Genomic DNA, 18,652 nt, shown 5'->3' with positions numbered 1-18,652 from the left:
CTGTGCACTCAAGCTCTCTGATTCCCCGCAGCAGAAAGCAGCCAGCACAGTGTGGGAGGAAGTCATTTGCTGCCGGGTGGACCACAAGGGAGCAGGGGATGGAGATGAAATGCTTGTGGTGTGCTGCTGTGGCACATTCTCCCTCTAGAAGAGCTGTGCTCGATACGGATCCCACCGTGCGGTGCGGTGGGAGCAGCGCGTGGAGCAGGGGAAGAGAGATGCTCTGCATTGATACCTGAGCCTCCAGGACATAACTCAGAGCTCTGCACTGAAGAGTTTGACACCCCTCTCTGAGATCACAGTGTGGCTTGAGGGCGGGGGGTGGCACCACCACAATGCCATAAATAAAAGTGTAATAGAGTACAATAAACAATGCTTTATTCTTTCCGCTTAAAAACTTCCTTTGCAATGTAGTAAAATATTGACTTTGGGTGGCCATATTACCACAAAATAAGATCCTTTCCTGATAGCTACCAAAGAAGCATTTAACAGTCCTGGCTTGTGAAAATGTGAATTTCATTGGCCTGTAGCACATCTAGCCTTAGTTGAAAGTGATGTGTTGACAATATATTAATAATCTAACCACAGTGGCTTTGTTGTCTGCCGTAAGTTTTTTGCCACAAATAGGTGCTGATCTGCTGTTTCAGAAGTCTGAGCATCATATTTTGGAGTTGTGAGACATTTCTTGTGGTAAACTAGTAATAGTTAAATCTCACCAGGATTTAAAATATTGGCTTGCATAATTCTTCTAGTATTTAATTTCAGTGGCTTCTTCTGTAGTCAGTCTTTTTTTCAATATAACATCCATTATATGAAACAGATAGGGCAAAAACCACCACCACTTGTGTCATTTTACCAAGAAGAGTTTTCACATTCAGAGCAACAAAAGGCAGCTTCTAGAATTCTGTTCTGATGGGCCTGGAAGTTACTGAAGCTGCTTCTGCTCTCAGACAGTGCAGCTAAATAACTCCACAGTGTTCTGGGGCATCTGAAAGTGTGACAGCTATTTGTACAGGGAAAATATCCACTCCTCTGGGCTGGTCTAATGGCAGGGCTGCTGTTACTGGCCTGCTTTCTCAGTCCCAGCACAAGCCAGAGTACTGTGACATTAATGTTGTATACAGGTGAATGCCTGGAATATGCCATCCTTCAAGACTTACTTATTCATCTTTTGCCCTAACAGTGGCCTGAACACACTCTGAGAAGCGCCTTCAGCCCAGTCTGGGAGATCTCTGATCGTGTGCTAGGAAAATGCACCCTGAGAGCAGCCATCAGAAGGCAGGCCAGACACAGCCAGCCTGAGACACTGCTCCTTGGGACTGGCCAAGGCCAGGAGAAAACTTCATTTTTAATTAAACTGTGTTTGCTTTGTCAGCCAAACTGGTTTACCTTTCAGCTCTTCTGTTTCAGAATTCTTTTTTATTAAACTCCAGTATTCAGTATTGGCCTTAGAGACTAACACTTGCTATAGTGGCAAATTTATTAGGGCTCCCCTAGGCACAAATAGGCCAAGATTTTTATTATGTGCACACAGCTTCTTTACACCCGCACTGTACGTGAGGCAATGTGTTAAATAAGATCCAAAGCCCATTAAATGAAGGAGTCTATCTCTGCAAAGAAGACTCCCCAGGAACCTAAACTCTGCCCGTTATATCCCAGCTGGCTCACCCTCGCTCCATCGTGCTGGCTGAAGCCATCAGGTTTTGGCAGATGCTTGAGAACCAAGATGCTGGTGTGATCACCAGCCTTGGCAGAGCAAGGGATATGAGCATCCCTGGGAGCTGTTACTTTTTATTAGAAATATTTCTGTAGCAGTGCACAAGAAATTGGCTGCTGGCAGGGAAGGAATATGTACAGGAGAAAAGAGCTGATCCTATTTCTCCTCTAAACCATTACTTTAGAGCTAAACCCAGCTAGGACTGAGCCAGAAGTTCTCTGGGGAGGATTTGACAATCACCATCTGACAAGGGTCAGAAAGAAAGTTTGAAAATCACTCTCAGAAAGCCAAATACTTGAATACTTCTCCAGTGGGTCTGAACCTGGGAGCAATCCAGATTGATGCTGCTGCTTATTCAGATAAATAACACTGCCAACAAGCAGCCAGACATCCTGTGTGTGTGTGTGTGAGCATGCACATTCAAGCCACAGTTTCCTCTCTCTGTTGTGGCGTTCCCCTCCACCGGGCTCAGGAGCAGCGTTTAGGTGAGTCAGCTTCATGCACCCCACAGAGCCCTTTGTCAGTGAAACCCAGGACTCACTGCACAAGGTTTCATCCCTTCCTCCACTATGAGGCTCTGGGTGGAGCTCACAACCTGGCTCCAAGCTGGAAGGAAAGGAAAGGGGAGAATTCTTGCTCAGTAGATTTTTACCAGGGGACCCTTTGCTGAAAAGCCAACCTGAGCCCTATATTACTCTGTGCAAACATTCCGAAGGGAGATATTTCTTGTTAAGGGGTCCCTACTTCTAGTAATTGAATGAGTCTCCACAGCCTGAGAGGTGACTTGTCCCTTCACTGACAGCTCACAAGACATCTGGGACCCCTCAGTGTCACCTGCTTCTCAATGCCACACTGGGTTGTCTGCATCACATCATCACAGAGATGAGTAGCAGCACAGCTGAAGATGCAAGTGGTACTGTTTGTCCCACACAAAGGGGTCACTAAGTCTTGGCTGAAATTCTCTTTTGAAGTAGTTGGTTGGTTGGATTAATATTTTTTCGGTTATAATGTCATAGGTCTGCTGCTCTGTACAAATATCAAGTGTCTACAGAGCTGTTGAGGTTGAGAAGCCTCTTGTCTATAAGAAACTGAAAATCTTCAAATTCCTAGCCAGTTCAGATGACATCAAACTTTTAAGAAAATAATCTACTGAGTTAAGAGCTATGCTTTTTCACCAACTCGATGAGTCACATACATATTAACATTTAGTGACACTGGTACTCTTCTGTTGTTCAATACACAATTTGCCAGACACTGTGAAAGCAGGGGAGGAGGGAATAAATGAGAGTTTTTATTATTAGTTAGATTTTAGAATTACATTACTGAGCCAGAAAAGTAGGAGCCAGGGTACTGGAAACACGTTATTGCGGCAGCCACTGCATGGGAAGGCAATTTAACCTTGGTTCCATACTCTGTCTCTGGGACTTATATGTGCCCAACAAAAATAGTTGCTGCATGTAAAGGTGGATATATCTGGCCCACAATTTAACAAGGCCCCTAGCACCTGCCACAAGGGAAAATTGCATTGCCCAGATGCTACTTTTGTAAATGATGACATGGTTTAAGCACATTGCTTTCACTTCATCCTTTCCCCCTGCCTTCTCTCAGGAACCCTCTCTCTTCCTGAGCTCAGCTCCTCACATTTCTATCAGCAGGAGGGAACATTTTGGGCTTGCTACAGGCAGATTGGGAAATACTTGTGCTGGCAGAGTTGGCAATAAGCAGCAAGGAGCAAAAAGTCTTCTAAACAGCCCAGCATGTTCTGGAGGATGATGTCTGCTGTGTGCTCTGTTAGCTAACAGCATGTACACAGCAATGTGAGCATTAATTTGGGGGAATTAGGAATGAGTGAGGGTTTAGTCTGATTCAGGCTGGATATAGGATTAGCCATAACAAAGAACACACAAATTGGGATCGTGGGGTGTTATCTGTGGTCTCTGAGCATCACAGGCTTGCTCCTGCTCAGCCTGATTGTATGGGACCATGGCTGACAATGCTGCTCCAGCAAATGCCCAGAGTACAGATGCAGTCACACATATAAAACCTTTGTTTTACCCCCAGTTCAGCTCTATTTACAGGATGAGGGGTACTTACCTGCTGTAGGAGCCTTTCAAGTTCATTGCCCTTACTTTAATGCCCTACCATCTCACAACCACTGGAAGCTTTCCAAGGACCAGGCTGTTGTTTGGGATTTTCAGATGAGAAGCATAAAAATTGACAAGTGTAAACCACGTGGCTGATGTCCTGCTGAGTCTGATCAGATAAGCTCCCAGCATACCCCAGGGATGCAGATATTGCACACCATTAAACATGCCTGGGATGCCCAGAAGGATATAAATCTCCAAGCAGGTTTCTGTACCCTGGAAAGCGCGGTTATCCCGCAGCGAGAGCAGCCCCCTGCAGTGTTAATAGAAGGCTGCCAGCCTGGAGCTGCTCTCACGGCAGCTGCATCCAGAGCTAAGGACAGTCCGGCACCAGAGGGAGCTCCGCTGTGCCTCATCGCGACAGCATCAGGGACTGCTCCCTTCACACAGCCATTTTCGTGACGGTAACAGCTCTTCTTCCTTCCAAAATGCACAAAAAAACCCCTCTAAACCACCATTACCAACCAAAATCCCCAAACACTGGGGAAAAAAGGTCAAATCGATATTCAGCTCCACAAACTCAGAAATAAACCAAAAACCATTTTGTGATATTTGAAGCCCTTTTCTTTACCTTCAAATTCATAATACATGATTTTAAATTAATGGCTTCTTGAAAAAGTACTTTCAGTCCAAAAGAAAAAATCCAGGACTGTTTACTTGGACATCCATGTAAGTAAAAAAGGACTTCTCAATAATTTTTGAGCAAATTTCCCATCCAAGAAGACAGCAGATGGAAAAAAATGAACAGTCCAAATATGTCGGCTTTTTCCCAGCAATTTCAGTGCTGTCAAAGCAGCGTCCTTGTCAGCAAAGAAGGTGTTTTATTGGGAAATTCCTGCTAAGGTGCAGTCATGTGACTTGGCTGTGTCAGTAGGTTTTTGGTCCAGCACTCCAGGTGGTATTTGATCCTGCTTGGTTTATGTTAGGGCTCATCTGGTTGCTAAGGAAAGGAGTTTATGGCAGCAGGATCAGAGCTAGGGCCAGTTCTGGGGCTGATCCTGTTGCCAGGAGGAGTGTTTGTGTCTGGGGCTGATAATGCAGGGGGTTCAGGAAGGGGACACAGTAAGGAAAGGGCATCTCCATCCAGCTTTCCACCTGGCCCCAGACTCACCAACTGCACCACCTTTAGCAAGAGGGGACAATCTGTGGGTGACCATCCTGTCTCCAGCAGAGAGATGAAGGTGTGGGGGCATCCCAGGTACAATCCTAGTCCTGGCACGAATGTGGAAAGAAGCAACCATTCATCTCCCTGGGGTAGTGGAACATGGGAATCCCAGGGGAAAACAGAGCTTCCTGTGGAGCTGCAAGTAACAGGACATGTGCACAGACAAGTGGGAGCTGGAAAGGACATTGAGGGCACTGTTTAGACCATGTCCAGACGCTCCAGAAGTACACGAAGGCTGTATATATAAGTTTATATAGACATGTAAACATTCCTAGATGCATCTCTACACAGGTGTGGGTGCACTATTGACAGTAACACTGCCTTAGTGTAAAGTGATAGGAAATTCTGTTTTCATTCTTTATCTAACTTTTCCTTTTAGAAGTTTCAAATAGCACAGACAATCTTGGCATGGAATAATTCTGGAATGTTTTCACTCACATTCCTTGGGAAGGGATGCAGTCTCAAGGCACCTGTTCCAAGCCATCAGTGTTCACCAGCAGAAACTGATTCTGCCAACAGACTTTCAGGAATCTCAGGGCAAGCAGAGACTTTCTTTTGGACAAGATCCAGCTCTCATCCCCTGCAGCTTATCAGTGTTAGGAATAGAAAGATCAATGTTTATCTCAGACTCTGTCATCTCTGCCCTGTCGATGTAAGAATGGTCCTGAAGAAAGGCACTTTAGCTCACCTGAAATGCTTCATGTTGGGGACATCACTGACAATGCTGGCACAGCAATAATTCCATTTTCATGTGCTCTGAATGCTGCCATTCCCCATGCCAGCTTTAAGCAGGAGAGTGAACACACTGGGGAGCTCCATGGCAAGGGAATCCAAGGCAGAATCAGCCTGTCAGGCACCTTGCTTTTGACAAGCCCTGGCTTTGCAAAGTGCAGCTCCAGCTTTGAACATTTTCTACTTTTTGCCAGAGTCCCACTTCTTTTCATTGTTAGAAGGATTTCAAAGATTGTCCCTGCTTCTCACAGAGTCTTCCCTCTCTCCTTCTTTCAAAGTACCCCAGGCCTCAATTTATTCAATATGGACTTGGGCACAGCAAAGTGCTTATCTTTTACCACTGCAAGCTGCTTCCCCCAAGGCTTGAGTTAAATCTGCTTTAATAAAAAACACAGAGCTTTAGTCAATTGGGACAGAAATGATTTCTCCTCTGCACTATTGTAATGCTGCTTTCTATGTTCAATAGCATATTAGAAGCAAGTCTCTAATTGGCCATATAGTACCAAAGATCTGACTATCTAATGTGAGAAATCAACATCATGAAAACTTTGAGAATATCAAAAAGAAGCAAGGGAAGACCACAGGTCATTTTCAGCCATTCCCTATCCATTTAAACCCCATAATTACAATATTATATTTAGTATCAGGGGATGGTGTTAAATGTGAGATCATCATAAGACCAGAATAATCATCCTAAACACAAAATAAATTAATCGCTGACCTCTGCTGTTAAAATGAGAATTTCACAGAAAAACCCCAAACACATTGAAGTCCAATTTACTCAAATGTTCCATGTTCTTTATCTCCTATAAGACTCTGAAGTGGAGTTTCTTTAATAAAAATGACTGATGTACACCAGTTGCTCCAAATTACACATTTATATGTATTCACTAGAGCCCATGTAACCCACCATGTGCAATATCACCAGCTTCTGATGCAGTTTTTCACTGAGAGAAGGGATAAAACTTAGAGTTTTTATTTACACAGAAATGAAACAGAGCATATCCCCCAAATACAGATGTGCAAACCTGTCAATCTATTTCTGGTAAAAACATAACCAGCCAACTATTCTCTTTATGGTCTGTTATATTCATATTACAGTAGCACTTTCACTGTCAGCAAGGACTCCTTGGCTACTCAGGGATCAGAGCTGAACAAACCAAAATAAAATTGCCAGTCTGGACAAGGACTGAGCCAAAATCACTCTGAGAAGAGTCTCCACTGTGTTTCATAACACAACATACAATGGAGAAAATAAGGAGAAATGTGAAAAAAGACATGTTACACTCCTGGTAACTTCCCCCAGGTGGATGGGACACAGGGAGTACAAAGGCCCTGATGTCCTCTGGGTGATGGCAAGAAGGTGATCATCTCCCAGTGCTTTGGGATTGGGTGCTGGCATATATCTCCATGGTCCTCTGGCCAGACAGACCACTGCCCTTTCATAACAGGGAGGGTGGGAACAATCACAGGAGTCGTGGGCCAAAGGTGCTTCTGCCCAGTGTCCTGCTCCCTCTCTTTAAGAAGGGGGAGGAAGAGGGATGAAGCCCTGCATCCAGTCATCTCCTAGACCTTTTAATTGTATACCACACACACAAGCACACAAACACACACACACACCCACACTCACACACTCTCACACTTGTGTGTTCTCAACTTTCTCTGCCAGCATAACTGGAGATAGAATTACAATGACACATAATTACAACGAAACAGCTGGCTAGAAGTCATTCCAGTATTATAAAACAAGTTCCATTTATTTTATTAATTAATAAATAATTACTTATTTGCAAGTACAGTTGCATTGATGGAACATTTATCTTCTTGGACAGATGACTTAGGAAGGCACTGAACTCCCAAGGAGGAGCTGACAAAATCCATGCATGTGGGCCATTTCAATTAAACTGAACTCTCTAAAACAAATCCAGCATTTTCCACGAGGAAATTCAAGCCCCTGGGGCAGAGCCATGGCTGTGGGATGGCAGTCCAAATCTGCCATGTGACAGCTGGACTGTTGGCATTGCAGTCACGCCACAAGGAGAAGGAGATTCAGAGGAAGGCAACTCTGGCCCTAGAATGAAGGACTAGCTAAGTCAGGTTTGGCCTCAGTCACTCCTGCCTAGGAAGAACCACCACTGCAAAGGAGCCTCAGGGCACCAAGAAATGCAACATGCACAAAGGCCATGTGCAGGAATAGGAAACAATGAAAGCAATGTTCCCTTCAGCCTGCTGTGCTTCCCTGCATACCAAGAGATGCTGTGTTCTTTAGTCCTAACCACAAGGCAGAACTTGGCTTGGTTTGCCTCAACGCCTTTTTCACCTACACATTAATGTCACTGTCACAAGACACTGCTTTCCTACAACTGCTTTCAGGACTATTGCACGTTTCCCATAGCACCCCTCCCCCCCAAAAAAAAAGGGTCAATTTACAGCTCTCACTCAGCCTGGTACTGACCTCTTCAGCCCTGTCTCCCACAGCAGCAAGGGAAACATCCCCCCAACAAACACAAACACGATAGGGCGAGGAACGAAAAGTATTTGTTATTTGAAAAGTGTCATTTGTCTTCCTTCAACACACAAACATTTTGTGCTCACCATCACAGGCATTACTGCTTTCTTATACTGATATGCAAATGGCAGTTTTACAGGTATATTACATATATAGGGTTGTTTGTGTGGATGCATGCTTGTTCACACACACTTTGATTTTGTGGATGTATGTTTGTTCACACACACTCCCACAGCCTAGCAAGAAGTTGGCCAGCAGCATGGGCTAGGCCAGAGGCAGCTTTGCTGATGGGTTCCTGCTCAATAGCAGGCTGGGACCTGTAGCAATACTTTTCCAATATCATTCTTGCCCTGTGTCAAAGTGCAGAAAGCTTCGAATAGAAGACAAAAACCCACTTTCTTATCTACTCTCAAAACTCTCCCATTTGATTAATTTCACAGAATCATTAAGGTTGGAAAAGACCTCTAAAATCCTTGTGAGCAACAGTTAACTTAGCACTAAGTGTTCACCACACCTTTTGAACACTTCCAAGGATGGTGATTCCACTGCTTCCCTGGGCAGCTTATTCCAGTGACTGAGCACCCTTACAGTGAAGAAATGTTTCCTAGTGTCCCATATAAACCTCCATGCAAATTACCTCTCAGGTAATTTTCTCAGGTGCTGTCACTTGTTACTTTGGAGAAGACCCTCACCTTGCTGCAACAATTTACTTACAAATTCTCCAGGACAAAATCCCCTCTGGGAGCTGTTCAGAGACACTGTCCACTGTGAATGCAGCTCCCTGAAGCTGGCAGAAAGGGCTGATGGAAATGAAGAAGTCCTACTTGAAATGTATTTGGAATCCAAGTTGGGACTGTCTCCTCTTTAAATGCCCATGTTTCAGTTCACCTTTACAGCAGAGGGAAAAATACACCCTGCTTTCCTCACATACCTGGCAGCAGTATAATGGAGCATCCCATTCTCCACAATAACAGTTTTAGGAGACCTTTGACAAAAGGGTTCAGAAGTGTGCATGTCTATGAAATAAATGACAATTAAAGAAGTAAAAGGGACCTTTTTAAGTACATATATAAATTTTTGTCATCAAATTACCATTCATTTTTTAATCTGTGCACAGATACTTCATATTCATAGTCTTCCCTTGGAAATGAAGCTTTTATCCTGTCCTCTGAGAGCTTACTTCTTGACTTGTGGCCCTTAAGGGCATTAAAATTTGTAATACCACACACACACACACACAAAAGCTTGTGCATTCTGATAGGCTTTAAGATTTCATAGGTTTTGTCTAAATGCACCATGGAAAACACTAATGGATATATTTGTCTATATTTTAACATGCGGATGAGATGCTGCTCTATACTGGATAGACATTATGCTGTATAGAGTGACAGCAACAGAGAAGTGCAACATGAATAGCACCATCAGTTTACAAAATATTGGTGACTAAGAAAAATATTTATAGTAAGAGCCACTTCCCTCAGTTTAACAACTTGAAAATGAACTCTTGTTCTGGAAACACTCTTGATTTTCATGTTTTTTTAAAAAAACTGTCTTTCAAAATGAGCCTTTTTTGGGGGAGACTGCATTTGCTGAGTTCCAAGTCAAACTTAATTAAAATTTTAATGTTTTCAGAACAGGATCACAGGATAATTCAGGCTGCAAAAGATCTCAGGAGATCTCTGGGTGAACCTCCTGGTCAAGGAGGGTCAGCTCTGAGGACACCCCATGTTGTTCAGAGCTTTATTCCATCAGGTGTTGAAAACTTTCCTGGGTGGAAAACTGAACAATAAATGTTTATTCAAATATGGGCATTTGGCTGAATATGCTTAAAACTCAAATATACCAGTACAAGCTTCTTCATTTCCAACCCATACCTCTGCTGCAATCATACCTACCAAATCACAAAATGTGTAACAGGTGAAATCAACCATTGAAAATCATTAAAGTCATTAATCCAAACCCCACTGTAATCAGTGAATGCCCGATGCTCTTAGTGTTTGTCTAAGAGAAATGTCTCAGTAAGTGGCACTGAGGAAAGGAACTGTCAGGTGGGACAGGACAGGTTGTGAGCACATGGCTCTTTTCAGGGATGGAGGAAGGCTGAGAGCAGAATTCAGCTTAAGGAAGGAGACAAACCACAAAGGGGGTCTGTGTCCCAGGAGAGGCTTCTGTACTTGGAAATTTTCTGAAGGAAAACTCTGTCACAAATATTAACACTGGGCGAGTGGAGCAGTGCCTGTGTCCTGTCTCCACACTGTATTCATTAACAAAAGGCCTGATTCATCCCTTTCCTTTCAGGAAGGCAAGAGCTGCTTCACTGAAAAAAAATCCTGTAAAAATTGCCTAAGATGTGAATCAGGCTGAAAGTCACTGGTATAATTCTTCTTTAGAGCTTCTGCATTTCAGCTATGACTGGGGAAAACAGTATGAAAATGAGACAGAAAAAACTAAGCCAATACTCCAAATACAGATATTTACAAGCAGGCACAATACATTCAATTTTTCCATCTTTTCACCTAGGTTTCCTCATTAACTATGATGATAAAAAAGAGCTTATGCAAGGAAGAATGATATTTTCATACAGATTTTCAAAGAAAAGTGATAATTCAAAGAAGCACTTTTCTAGAAATTAATACTTTGGACATCCTGAATATGTTGTTTGTCTGTCTGTTTGTATTAAATCACAGAATTCACATGATCAAACTTAGGTACATTTTGCTGGTTTTAAAAGTTAGTTCCATGTTTCAGTGGGAGCCTGAAAACTAAACAAAACACATTTCAATTACAATAGCTAAGAACCTCTTGTCCTAACAAACAGTTAAATACTGTTGCGGGATTTCATTCAACCTTGCTCCTCACCAAAGTATTTCAGGCCAAGTATCAAGATAACCTGAAGTTTTAAGTTGCATTATAAATAAATCCTGACTCTGGGGAAACCTATTTGGGCATTATCAAGAAATATAAAGAATTCAGCAGCATATTAGTGGGCACTGCAAAAGTACATGGGAAATCTAGAGCAGCTGTAACTGTATTCTGGTTGTTTAAAAGGGGTTTTTTTGACATGGCTGTTGTATTGTGCATCCAATATACAATCTTCTTGTCAATGACATCAGGGCAATCAAAGTGTGCAAAAAATGGATCTTGCATATATGGCATATCTTTAGCCAGAGATTTTCTACCTGTCAATATAGTTCAAAGGCAGTGAGTGAGGAAAGTTCAGTAGATGCAGCATCAGTTCCAGGTCTCATGGGATGCATAGGATGGTCTCACAGATTTTATTTAGTGTCATGTATCATGCAACACATCTGGGCAATAGGACACTTGCTTTGGCTATCCCAGCCTTCTTAATGACAAAGCAGCAGCAGCAGCAAGCAGTGGCTTTACATTGTCAAATGTTTTTGTCTAGCTGGCATTGCCCCTTCATCTCACTGATAGTTTGGTGCTTACTCAATTTCTCTTTCCTTCAGAGTGGTCATTACTTTGCATCTTTCAACATGAACAGCTTCCTTTTCCTTTCCCACTCAAACCACAATGAGATTCAGACAAAGTGTTGCAAAAATATCAAATCTGCATGTGCTTTTGTGTGCATGTGTCTGTCCAGACAGTTCTTAAAAACACTAGCTGGCATGTTTTGTTACTTCAGTTTTCAAGATACTCCTTCAGCAGCAAAATCATCTAAACTGGTGAGGGTGACAATGCTAGTACTTTGGGTTGGGCTCACATCCTTGCCTAAGTGAACTTGAGTTTCTCCAGCATCTTGATGGTAGGAGTAGGAGGCTGGTTCAGTGTCCACAGACTCAGAGTATCTGTAGCCATCTTCAGGTAGTTCAGCTGGTTCTGGTGCAGCAGGCACTGACCAGGCAGGCTCAGAGAGCTGAGAAGGTGATTTCAGCACAGCTACTGACGAGGCTGGTAAAGGCAGCACTCTAGGGTAGGAGGCATAGGGAGAATTCTTCATTTCTGAAGAGGTGGACTGGTATAAGTTCTGTTCCAAGGAAGGGACTGAGACCTGAACATATTTGCCTGTTTCTGGGTCATAAAATGTCTTTACATTAACTTCAGCTGGTAAATCAACTACATAGTATTGACCAGAGTCAGGGTCCTGGAGGAGTTTCCGCTGGGTTGAAGAGGATGAAGAGTTTGCTGCTGGTGCAAGCCTAGATTTCCCAGGAGTGGTTTCTGTGGGAGTAAAAGTTGAGTGAAGGGGAGGATGAAGGGGAGAATATACTAAGGGTGAAGCAGATGCTATTGTCTCTCCAGAATGAGTAGACCTTCTCCCTACAGAATATGCATGCTCAGTCTGGTGGTTTTTCTGCTGCTCTTGCACCTTTTTCCTCTTGTTTGCCAGCTTTTTAGCCCGACGCAGAGCCTTTTCTGTTTTTGGTGGCACAGTGGGTGGCTTGCCTGATGGTCTCCCACCAAGTCCCCTGGGCTCCTGTCTCCCATCTTCCCCTGTGACATCCAAAAGTAGATTCCTCTGTGCTGAATTGATTATCTCTTCTGCAGGCATATAAGCTTGCCTCTCTAGTGCCATGTTCAACAACGCAGGATTTGTAACATCCCCTGTCTCTCTAAGGCCAGAAACAGTGGGTTTATCTGACAATGAACTGGCAGAGTACATTGTGTTTCCTGACCTGGGGCTTCTGACAGCAGGGCATGAAAGATTATCTAACAAAGGTACGTCTTCTGGATGCAGGATATCCTCTAAAGTGTCATTGGATACAGAAGAACATGTGTGGTCCTCTAATATGGAGCCAGTCACAGGGGAAATTGTCTGCCTAGTGATTATTTTTTTTGCGCAAGAGCCCCCTTTACGGTTAGATAAATGATGATTCTTAAAGTAATTTTTCTTTCTTTCTGCAGCATAGCTGTTGTTTTGAGCTTGGTCATTTTCCAGGCCTGTCATTGGCTGTTCTAAGCTGTGTCTTGCCTTTGTAGGCTTCTTTTCACCTCTACAGACACTTTCCTCATCCATTTTCCCAAATTTATTTAACAACACATAAATCTTTTCATCTTCTTCTGTCAGTTTTCCAAATAAAAAGCTCTCTGTATTTTCCAGAAGAGTGGGATCCACTGTTACTGAAGTAGATCCAGACTCACTGGCTTCTTTTTCTCTGTCAGTTGCTCCATCTGTCACGTTCTGCTGCCCTCTGTGTCTCGATGCCCACCAGCCCCCCTCCTGGGCGTGCAACATGTTTCGGTGCCGCTTGCTGTACACTGCTGGGGACATAAACTTACGTTCCATTTCCCTATAGCTGCTGCTCACTGAGTCATCCAGGGAGAATGACCGGAGTAGGGGCAGCTTGACAGCCCTTATCACCTGAGGGGACCTGAATGTGTTATCTTTAATCAGAAAGAGACTGGGTTTGGTTGAGCTTGAAGATGATGGTGTTTGTGGTTCCTCAGACCTGGGGATGGATGTCTCTCTAATACTGTCAGATGCAGAATTTGTGCTGTCAGCCTCTTCCCTTTTCTCTCTCCCTATCTTCTCTTTCATCAGGCTCCTCTGTTCATTCCCAGTAACACTTCCCTCCCTCTTCTCTGCTGCACCAGTACCAGGGCTGATACAAGCATAATATTGCAGTTCATCTTCCCCAACCTCTTTCCCTCTCTCCTTGTGTCTTTTCTTACTTCCTGAACCCTTTTCACTGTCAGTCCTCTGGCTCTCTTGGAGGCACGTCTGCTCCATCAGGGGTGCTGGCAGAAATGGCTCTTCCTGAAGTGGCTGCTCCACTGTGGAGACGAAGGATTGCTCTGAGGAACTAGTGCTTCTTTTGCCTCGTGCTTCATGGCCAGGTACCACAATGTTGGTTTGGGCGCCACTGTAAGGCTCATCTTCTTCTGGTGAGAGTTGCTTTAGGAGTGTTTTGAAGGCAAAATTTTCATTCTGAATAGCAGCTTGTCTTTCATTTTCCTCACCCTGAACATTGTGATTTTTCATGGGCTGCCCAGCTTTTGTAACTACATTGTCTCTGCTGAATGGCCTCTGTGCTGTGTAGTGCTGATGTTTTCCTAAGACAGGTTCATTTGATCCATGTCTGAACAAGGGGAAATTTTCATCATCCTCTGTGTTTTTAACCAGATCTTGGTGTTTTGAATTGTCTTGCTTCATGCTGTCTCCAGATTGGTAAAATGGAAGTTCTTCTGTTGTCTGGGGTGAACTCAAAGTCAGATGATTGCCTCTTAAGTGTCCAGTTAAATCGGTTTTATTGTCATTTTCATGAACATTGCTAGACAATACATAAGCTATATCACTCAATTCATCTTTCTCTGTAATATTTTTCTCACTTTCGTCATGCGAAGTTGAGAATGAGGCATCCATTTTGGTACTCTCCTGCATATTTTCCCTGGTTTTATTTTTCTCCTCCAAGGCCCTTAACAGGGGAGAAGGGGTATAAATGCTTTTAACACGTTTGCGCACATCCTTTAAGTTAAATAACAGACTCGATGCCGTCAACCTGCAATTATCCCAGGATCTGTAATCATCCATGGTGCTCTCCTCAGGGTCTCTTGAGGCCATGCTCTCCATGGGAGGAGGTGTCAGTGGGATCAGCTCCCTTTCAGCGGTGTCCATGTCCTGTTTTGGGGGTATGACAGGTGTTAGGAGCTCGCTGATGTTGAAAGAGGGGCTGATGGATCCAGGGGAGTTTGCCTGTTTGGCCAGAGGAGACACACGCAGACCAGGGTCAGCACCAGTCGCCTTTTCAGAAAATGAGGTCCTGTGGCTGTCTGTGACCTTCTCCTTTGCAGCCTGTCTCCTCCCTGCTGCCCTTTCTGCAGCCCTCTGTCTCCTCCAGGGTGGGCAGGCACTGCCCAGCCGGGGGCTCTGGGGCTCCTCCTCAGCTGAGGTGCCCTGGGGTTCTGGGGGAGGAGGGCTGGGTGTCTCAAACCTGAGAGAGGGTGAAACCATGCTGTGGGACACAGACTGGGGTGACACAGAGCCTTGGGACAGGGCAGTGGGGGACAGTCGAGCTGGCACTGGGGGTGGTGGCACAGGAGGGGCTTCTGGGCTAGGGGGTGCTGGGGGGTGGCACGGGGGTGGGAGAGGAGGAGCTGGTGGGGCAGGGGGTGGCCGAGGGGGACCCTGGGGTACATGGTTCCTCGGGGGAGGGGTGGGAGGGAAAACAACAGGGAATTTTGTTTCTAAAGGGTGGGGACCCTGAGGGACAACTCGGAGAGAGAAAGAAGCTTCTTGTAGAGTTGGCTTCATCTGAAAATCTTTCTCTTTCTTCTTAGCAACAGTGGTCATGGCAGGTGACAATTTATGATCACCTGTGTGGGATCCTTTAACAAATGGTGATTCTTCTGGGTATGCATGGCCTTCCTTTTCCATTTTTATGTCAACAAATTCCTCTTTTTCTGTCATTTTTTTATGATGAACATTCCATGATTCAAAAGCACTATTCTCACTGTGAAGAAAACTACCTTTTTTTGCTGGCTCACTAACTTTCAAGTTTTTGTTTTTTAAAGCCTTCTTAGAAGAATGGGAAAAATTTGACTTGGCTACTTTTGACATCTCAATCAGCACAGGATAATAACCATCAGAGTCCCCATAACTCAGGTCTGTTTTATTAGGTCTTCTCTGTGGCTCATGTTTGCCACTGAAGCAGTGGCTACCTTGACTAGCCTCAGAAAATTCAGAAAGTTCCTTGTGGATGCTTAAAATGTCTGCATCATCCCAGGAAGCAGTATCAATGCCCTGATTTATTTTGTATTTTTGAAAGCTATTCTTAATGGGCTGCTTATTTGTTATCACAGAACTTCCTGACCCTTGGTCTGCAGTCTTGTCAAACGTCTTAATCAATGAGGACACTTTTGAAGCATGCTTATTGTTCCTTGAACCAGGGACTGGCAAGCTCAATTTCCTTTCCATGGCAAAGGCGTTGTTTTTAGCAATCCTCTTCTCTTCTGAAGCACACTTAGGTAACTGCTGGAATGTAGAAGCCCATATTGTATGTTCATTGTTTCTTGCTGTTAGCTTGTCACAGACATTGCTTTTCTTGATGTCATGGTTTAATGTCCCTGAGTGAAATTTAGCAGACAACTGGAGGGCAAAGTCAGGTGAAATGGAAAGTTCTGGCTCATTGTAAGGGTCTTCAAGTTCTGCTACACACAAACTCTTGAAAGCCCGAGCTGTGAGGCTGCTTACTTCTCTGTCTGCATCATCCAGGAGACTCCCAATACTTGAGGAGTCACTGTGTCCTTCTGTATGTTTCTTATTTCCCTGCATTGTTTATGAGAGTCATGGGTGAAGTGTCCAAAGGATTAATTTCAGATGTTGAATAGGCAGGTGACTTTGTGAGGCAGATCCAGCTGTTTGCAATTCACAAGCACAAAGCCATTCTTCCAGGTGGTGCTTCTGCACATTGACTCATCTTACAGAATAGCTGAAGAAGACTTTCTTCTCTGCAAAGCCAAAAATTACAAATTACCATTTTTCTATATTAACACTATTAGACAGAGAGTATTTTCCAGATATATCAGTCACCGACTAATTTTGGGATGCCAGCAACACAATGAACAACATTAAAAATCACTGTTATTTTAATCAATTCAAGTTGTTCATGCTAAATAGTCTAATTTCTGGAAAGAACCATTAAAAAAAGTATTTTCATCTTATATTTTTTTTTTGAGCTCTTAAACAAGATCATAAGAAGCAAATTTCAAGTACTTCCCTTTTCATACCTCCAACCATAAACACTTCCAAGTGCTGGGCATCCATTTAGAAAAGAAGGTTAGCCATTTTTGGCCAGGAAGAATTAACAACAAAAGTTTCTTAAAGAAAGTTGTCACTGAGTACATCATTACACACAAAGTCCAAAATGAAAGAAAAGTTGATAAAACTTAAAATTGTCACAGCTTCCATGAACACAACCCTTGTCTGAGAAAGCAGAGCGGCACTACAGGTAAAAAGGATTGCTGTGCATGTTCCAGACAAAGAGTGCTGGGGTACAATTTAGGCACCCACAGTAGGATACAGTTGAGTTGTGTTGGTTTGTTGGATTGCAGAGGCTGCTAACATCAGCTTAGCCAGCAGAAGGCAGGAGTGCCCCGGGGACTGTGGCACACCCACTACAGTAGCGCAGGGAACAATTGATTTCAGTTCCAGCACTGCTGAGAGCTAAAGGCAACCCATTCAACACAATTATAAGATACCACAGACTGATTATGACACACAGTCAAGGCCCACAGTACTGAGGTTTTTGTGTATCTCCTGTCTGAACACAGGATGGGGGAATCTTTTAATTGAACAAGTAAAAACAACACAGACCCTTTTGCTGTACTTGAAATCTCTACACTAAAACTTCTCACAGTTTCTCTGTGAATTCTTTAGATGTTTATTCTCACATCTGAGGACTTGAACAGAGTTTTGACTAACTGCAGGGAGACTCAGTTTAAAAGCATACTCCAGAACTGGCTAAAACTTTAACGAAAATCTGGTCTGTATCTCCATTTCCTCTTTACAATGGCAGTAGAACTTGTGATGAGCTGAAACACCACAGTTCACATCTACAGTAGAAGACATCTACATCTCAAGCTTGAATCCACTGATTCAGCTTGTAGAACTGAGCAATGAAATTCAGATCTAGATTCCAGCCTCTCCAGGTGTCCAAATCCCTGATTCCACCTTGGACCATCTCAGTGATGCTCTTGGAAGGACCTGTTTTTCTCTATGATGAACCAGTGCTGGTCAAAGTATGAAAGGTAAGAGGAACTGAGTTTAATCAGCTAAATTACTCTGGCTCATTTGTTTCTTCAAATGAAAACACTCCTCACCTTCCTTTTCTAAATAAAAGAATCTCAGCCAACCTATTTTTAGACTCTAGATATCATAGTGAATTTAGATCCTATCCTTCCAGCCATGCAATTCCAATGACATGCATAACTACAATAGATTTACACCACAAATAAAATGAGCCTAACAGAGCTTCTCTATCTTGCTTTGTACAAAGATTTTTCAAACATGAGTTTCACTCCCCTCACAGACATACATCTTTGTGTATAATGCAGCAAGAAAAAAGAGAAGACAAAGGAAAGGTCATTCTGTTCCTGGTTTTGATTCTTAACTGTTATATAAATGAGAAATACAAGTACATACCTGCCTTATAATTTTGCTTCTTGCTTTTAGAACTCACTCTCATACTTGTATTTGGCTTCTTTTCTGACTATCTTTAGTGAGGAGGTAGAAATAGTCCAGTGATGTAGATTCCACAGAAGTAGTGTCCCAGGATGTCTCTGGCCTTCAGCATTTTTTTGATCCTAAGTGAACTCTGCAATTTGAAAACAGAGGTATTTGTTTGCATGATCTGAGGATTGTTTTGTTCATTTGTTCACTCCCATTTTACAACCATTTTAGGGTTGATTTAAAGGATTTCTTACAAAAA

The 18,652-nt window shown here is 43.3% G+C and overlaps 1 protein-coding gene across 10 annotated transcripts in view; it reads right to left on the bottom strand.

Annotated features, from left to right (window-relative positions):
- Positions 1 to 7,494: 7,494 nt before the first annotated feature.
- C7H10orf71 (chromosome 7 C10orf71 homolog) overlaps positions 7,495 to 18,652 on the bottom strand; it is a 73,869-nt gene continuing 62,711 nt past the window's right edge. For 9 of the 10 annotated variants that reach the window (XM_026799710.2, XM_074544952.1, XM_074544950.1 and 6 more), the window contains 2 exons: positions 18,367 to 18,538; positions 7,495 to 16,673 (listed from right to left, as the gene is read on the bottom strand). In XM_026799710.2, coding sequence (XP_026655511.2) covers positions 11,914 to 16,497 — 4,584 coding nt within the window. In that variant the 5' untranslated portion in view covers positions 16,498 to 16,673; positions 18,367 to 18,538 and the 3' untranslated portion in view covers positions 7,495 to 11,913. The remainder of the gene's footprint in view (positions 16,674 to 18,366; positions 18,539 to 18,652) is intronic. The other variant, XM_074544955.1, reaches the window with a different exon arrangement.

Source organism: Zonotrichia albicollis, chromosome 7 (genome assembly GCF_047830755.1).
Source record: "Zonotrichia albicollis isolate bZonAlb1 chromosome 7, bZonAlb1.hap1, whole genome shotgun sequence".
Classification (NCBI taxonomy): Eukaryota; Metazoa; Chordata; class Aves; order Passeriformes; family Passerellidae; genus Zonotrichia; species Zonotrichia albicollis.
Note: the sequence above shows the minus strand (reverse complement) of the source record. Positions and strands in the feature narration are given on the sequence as shown.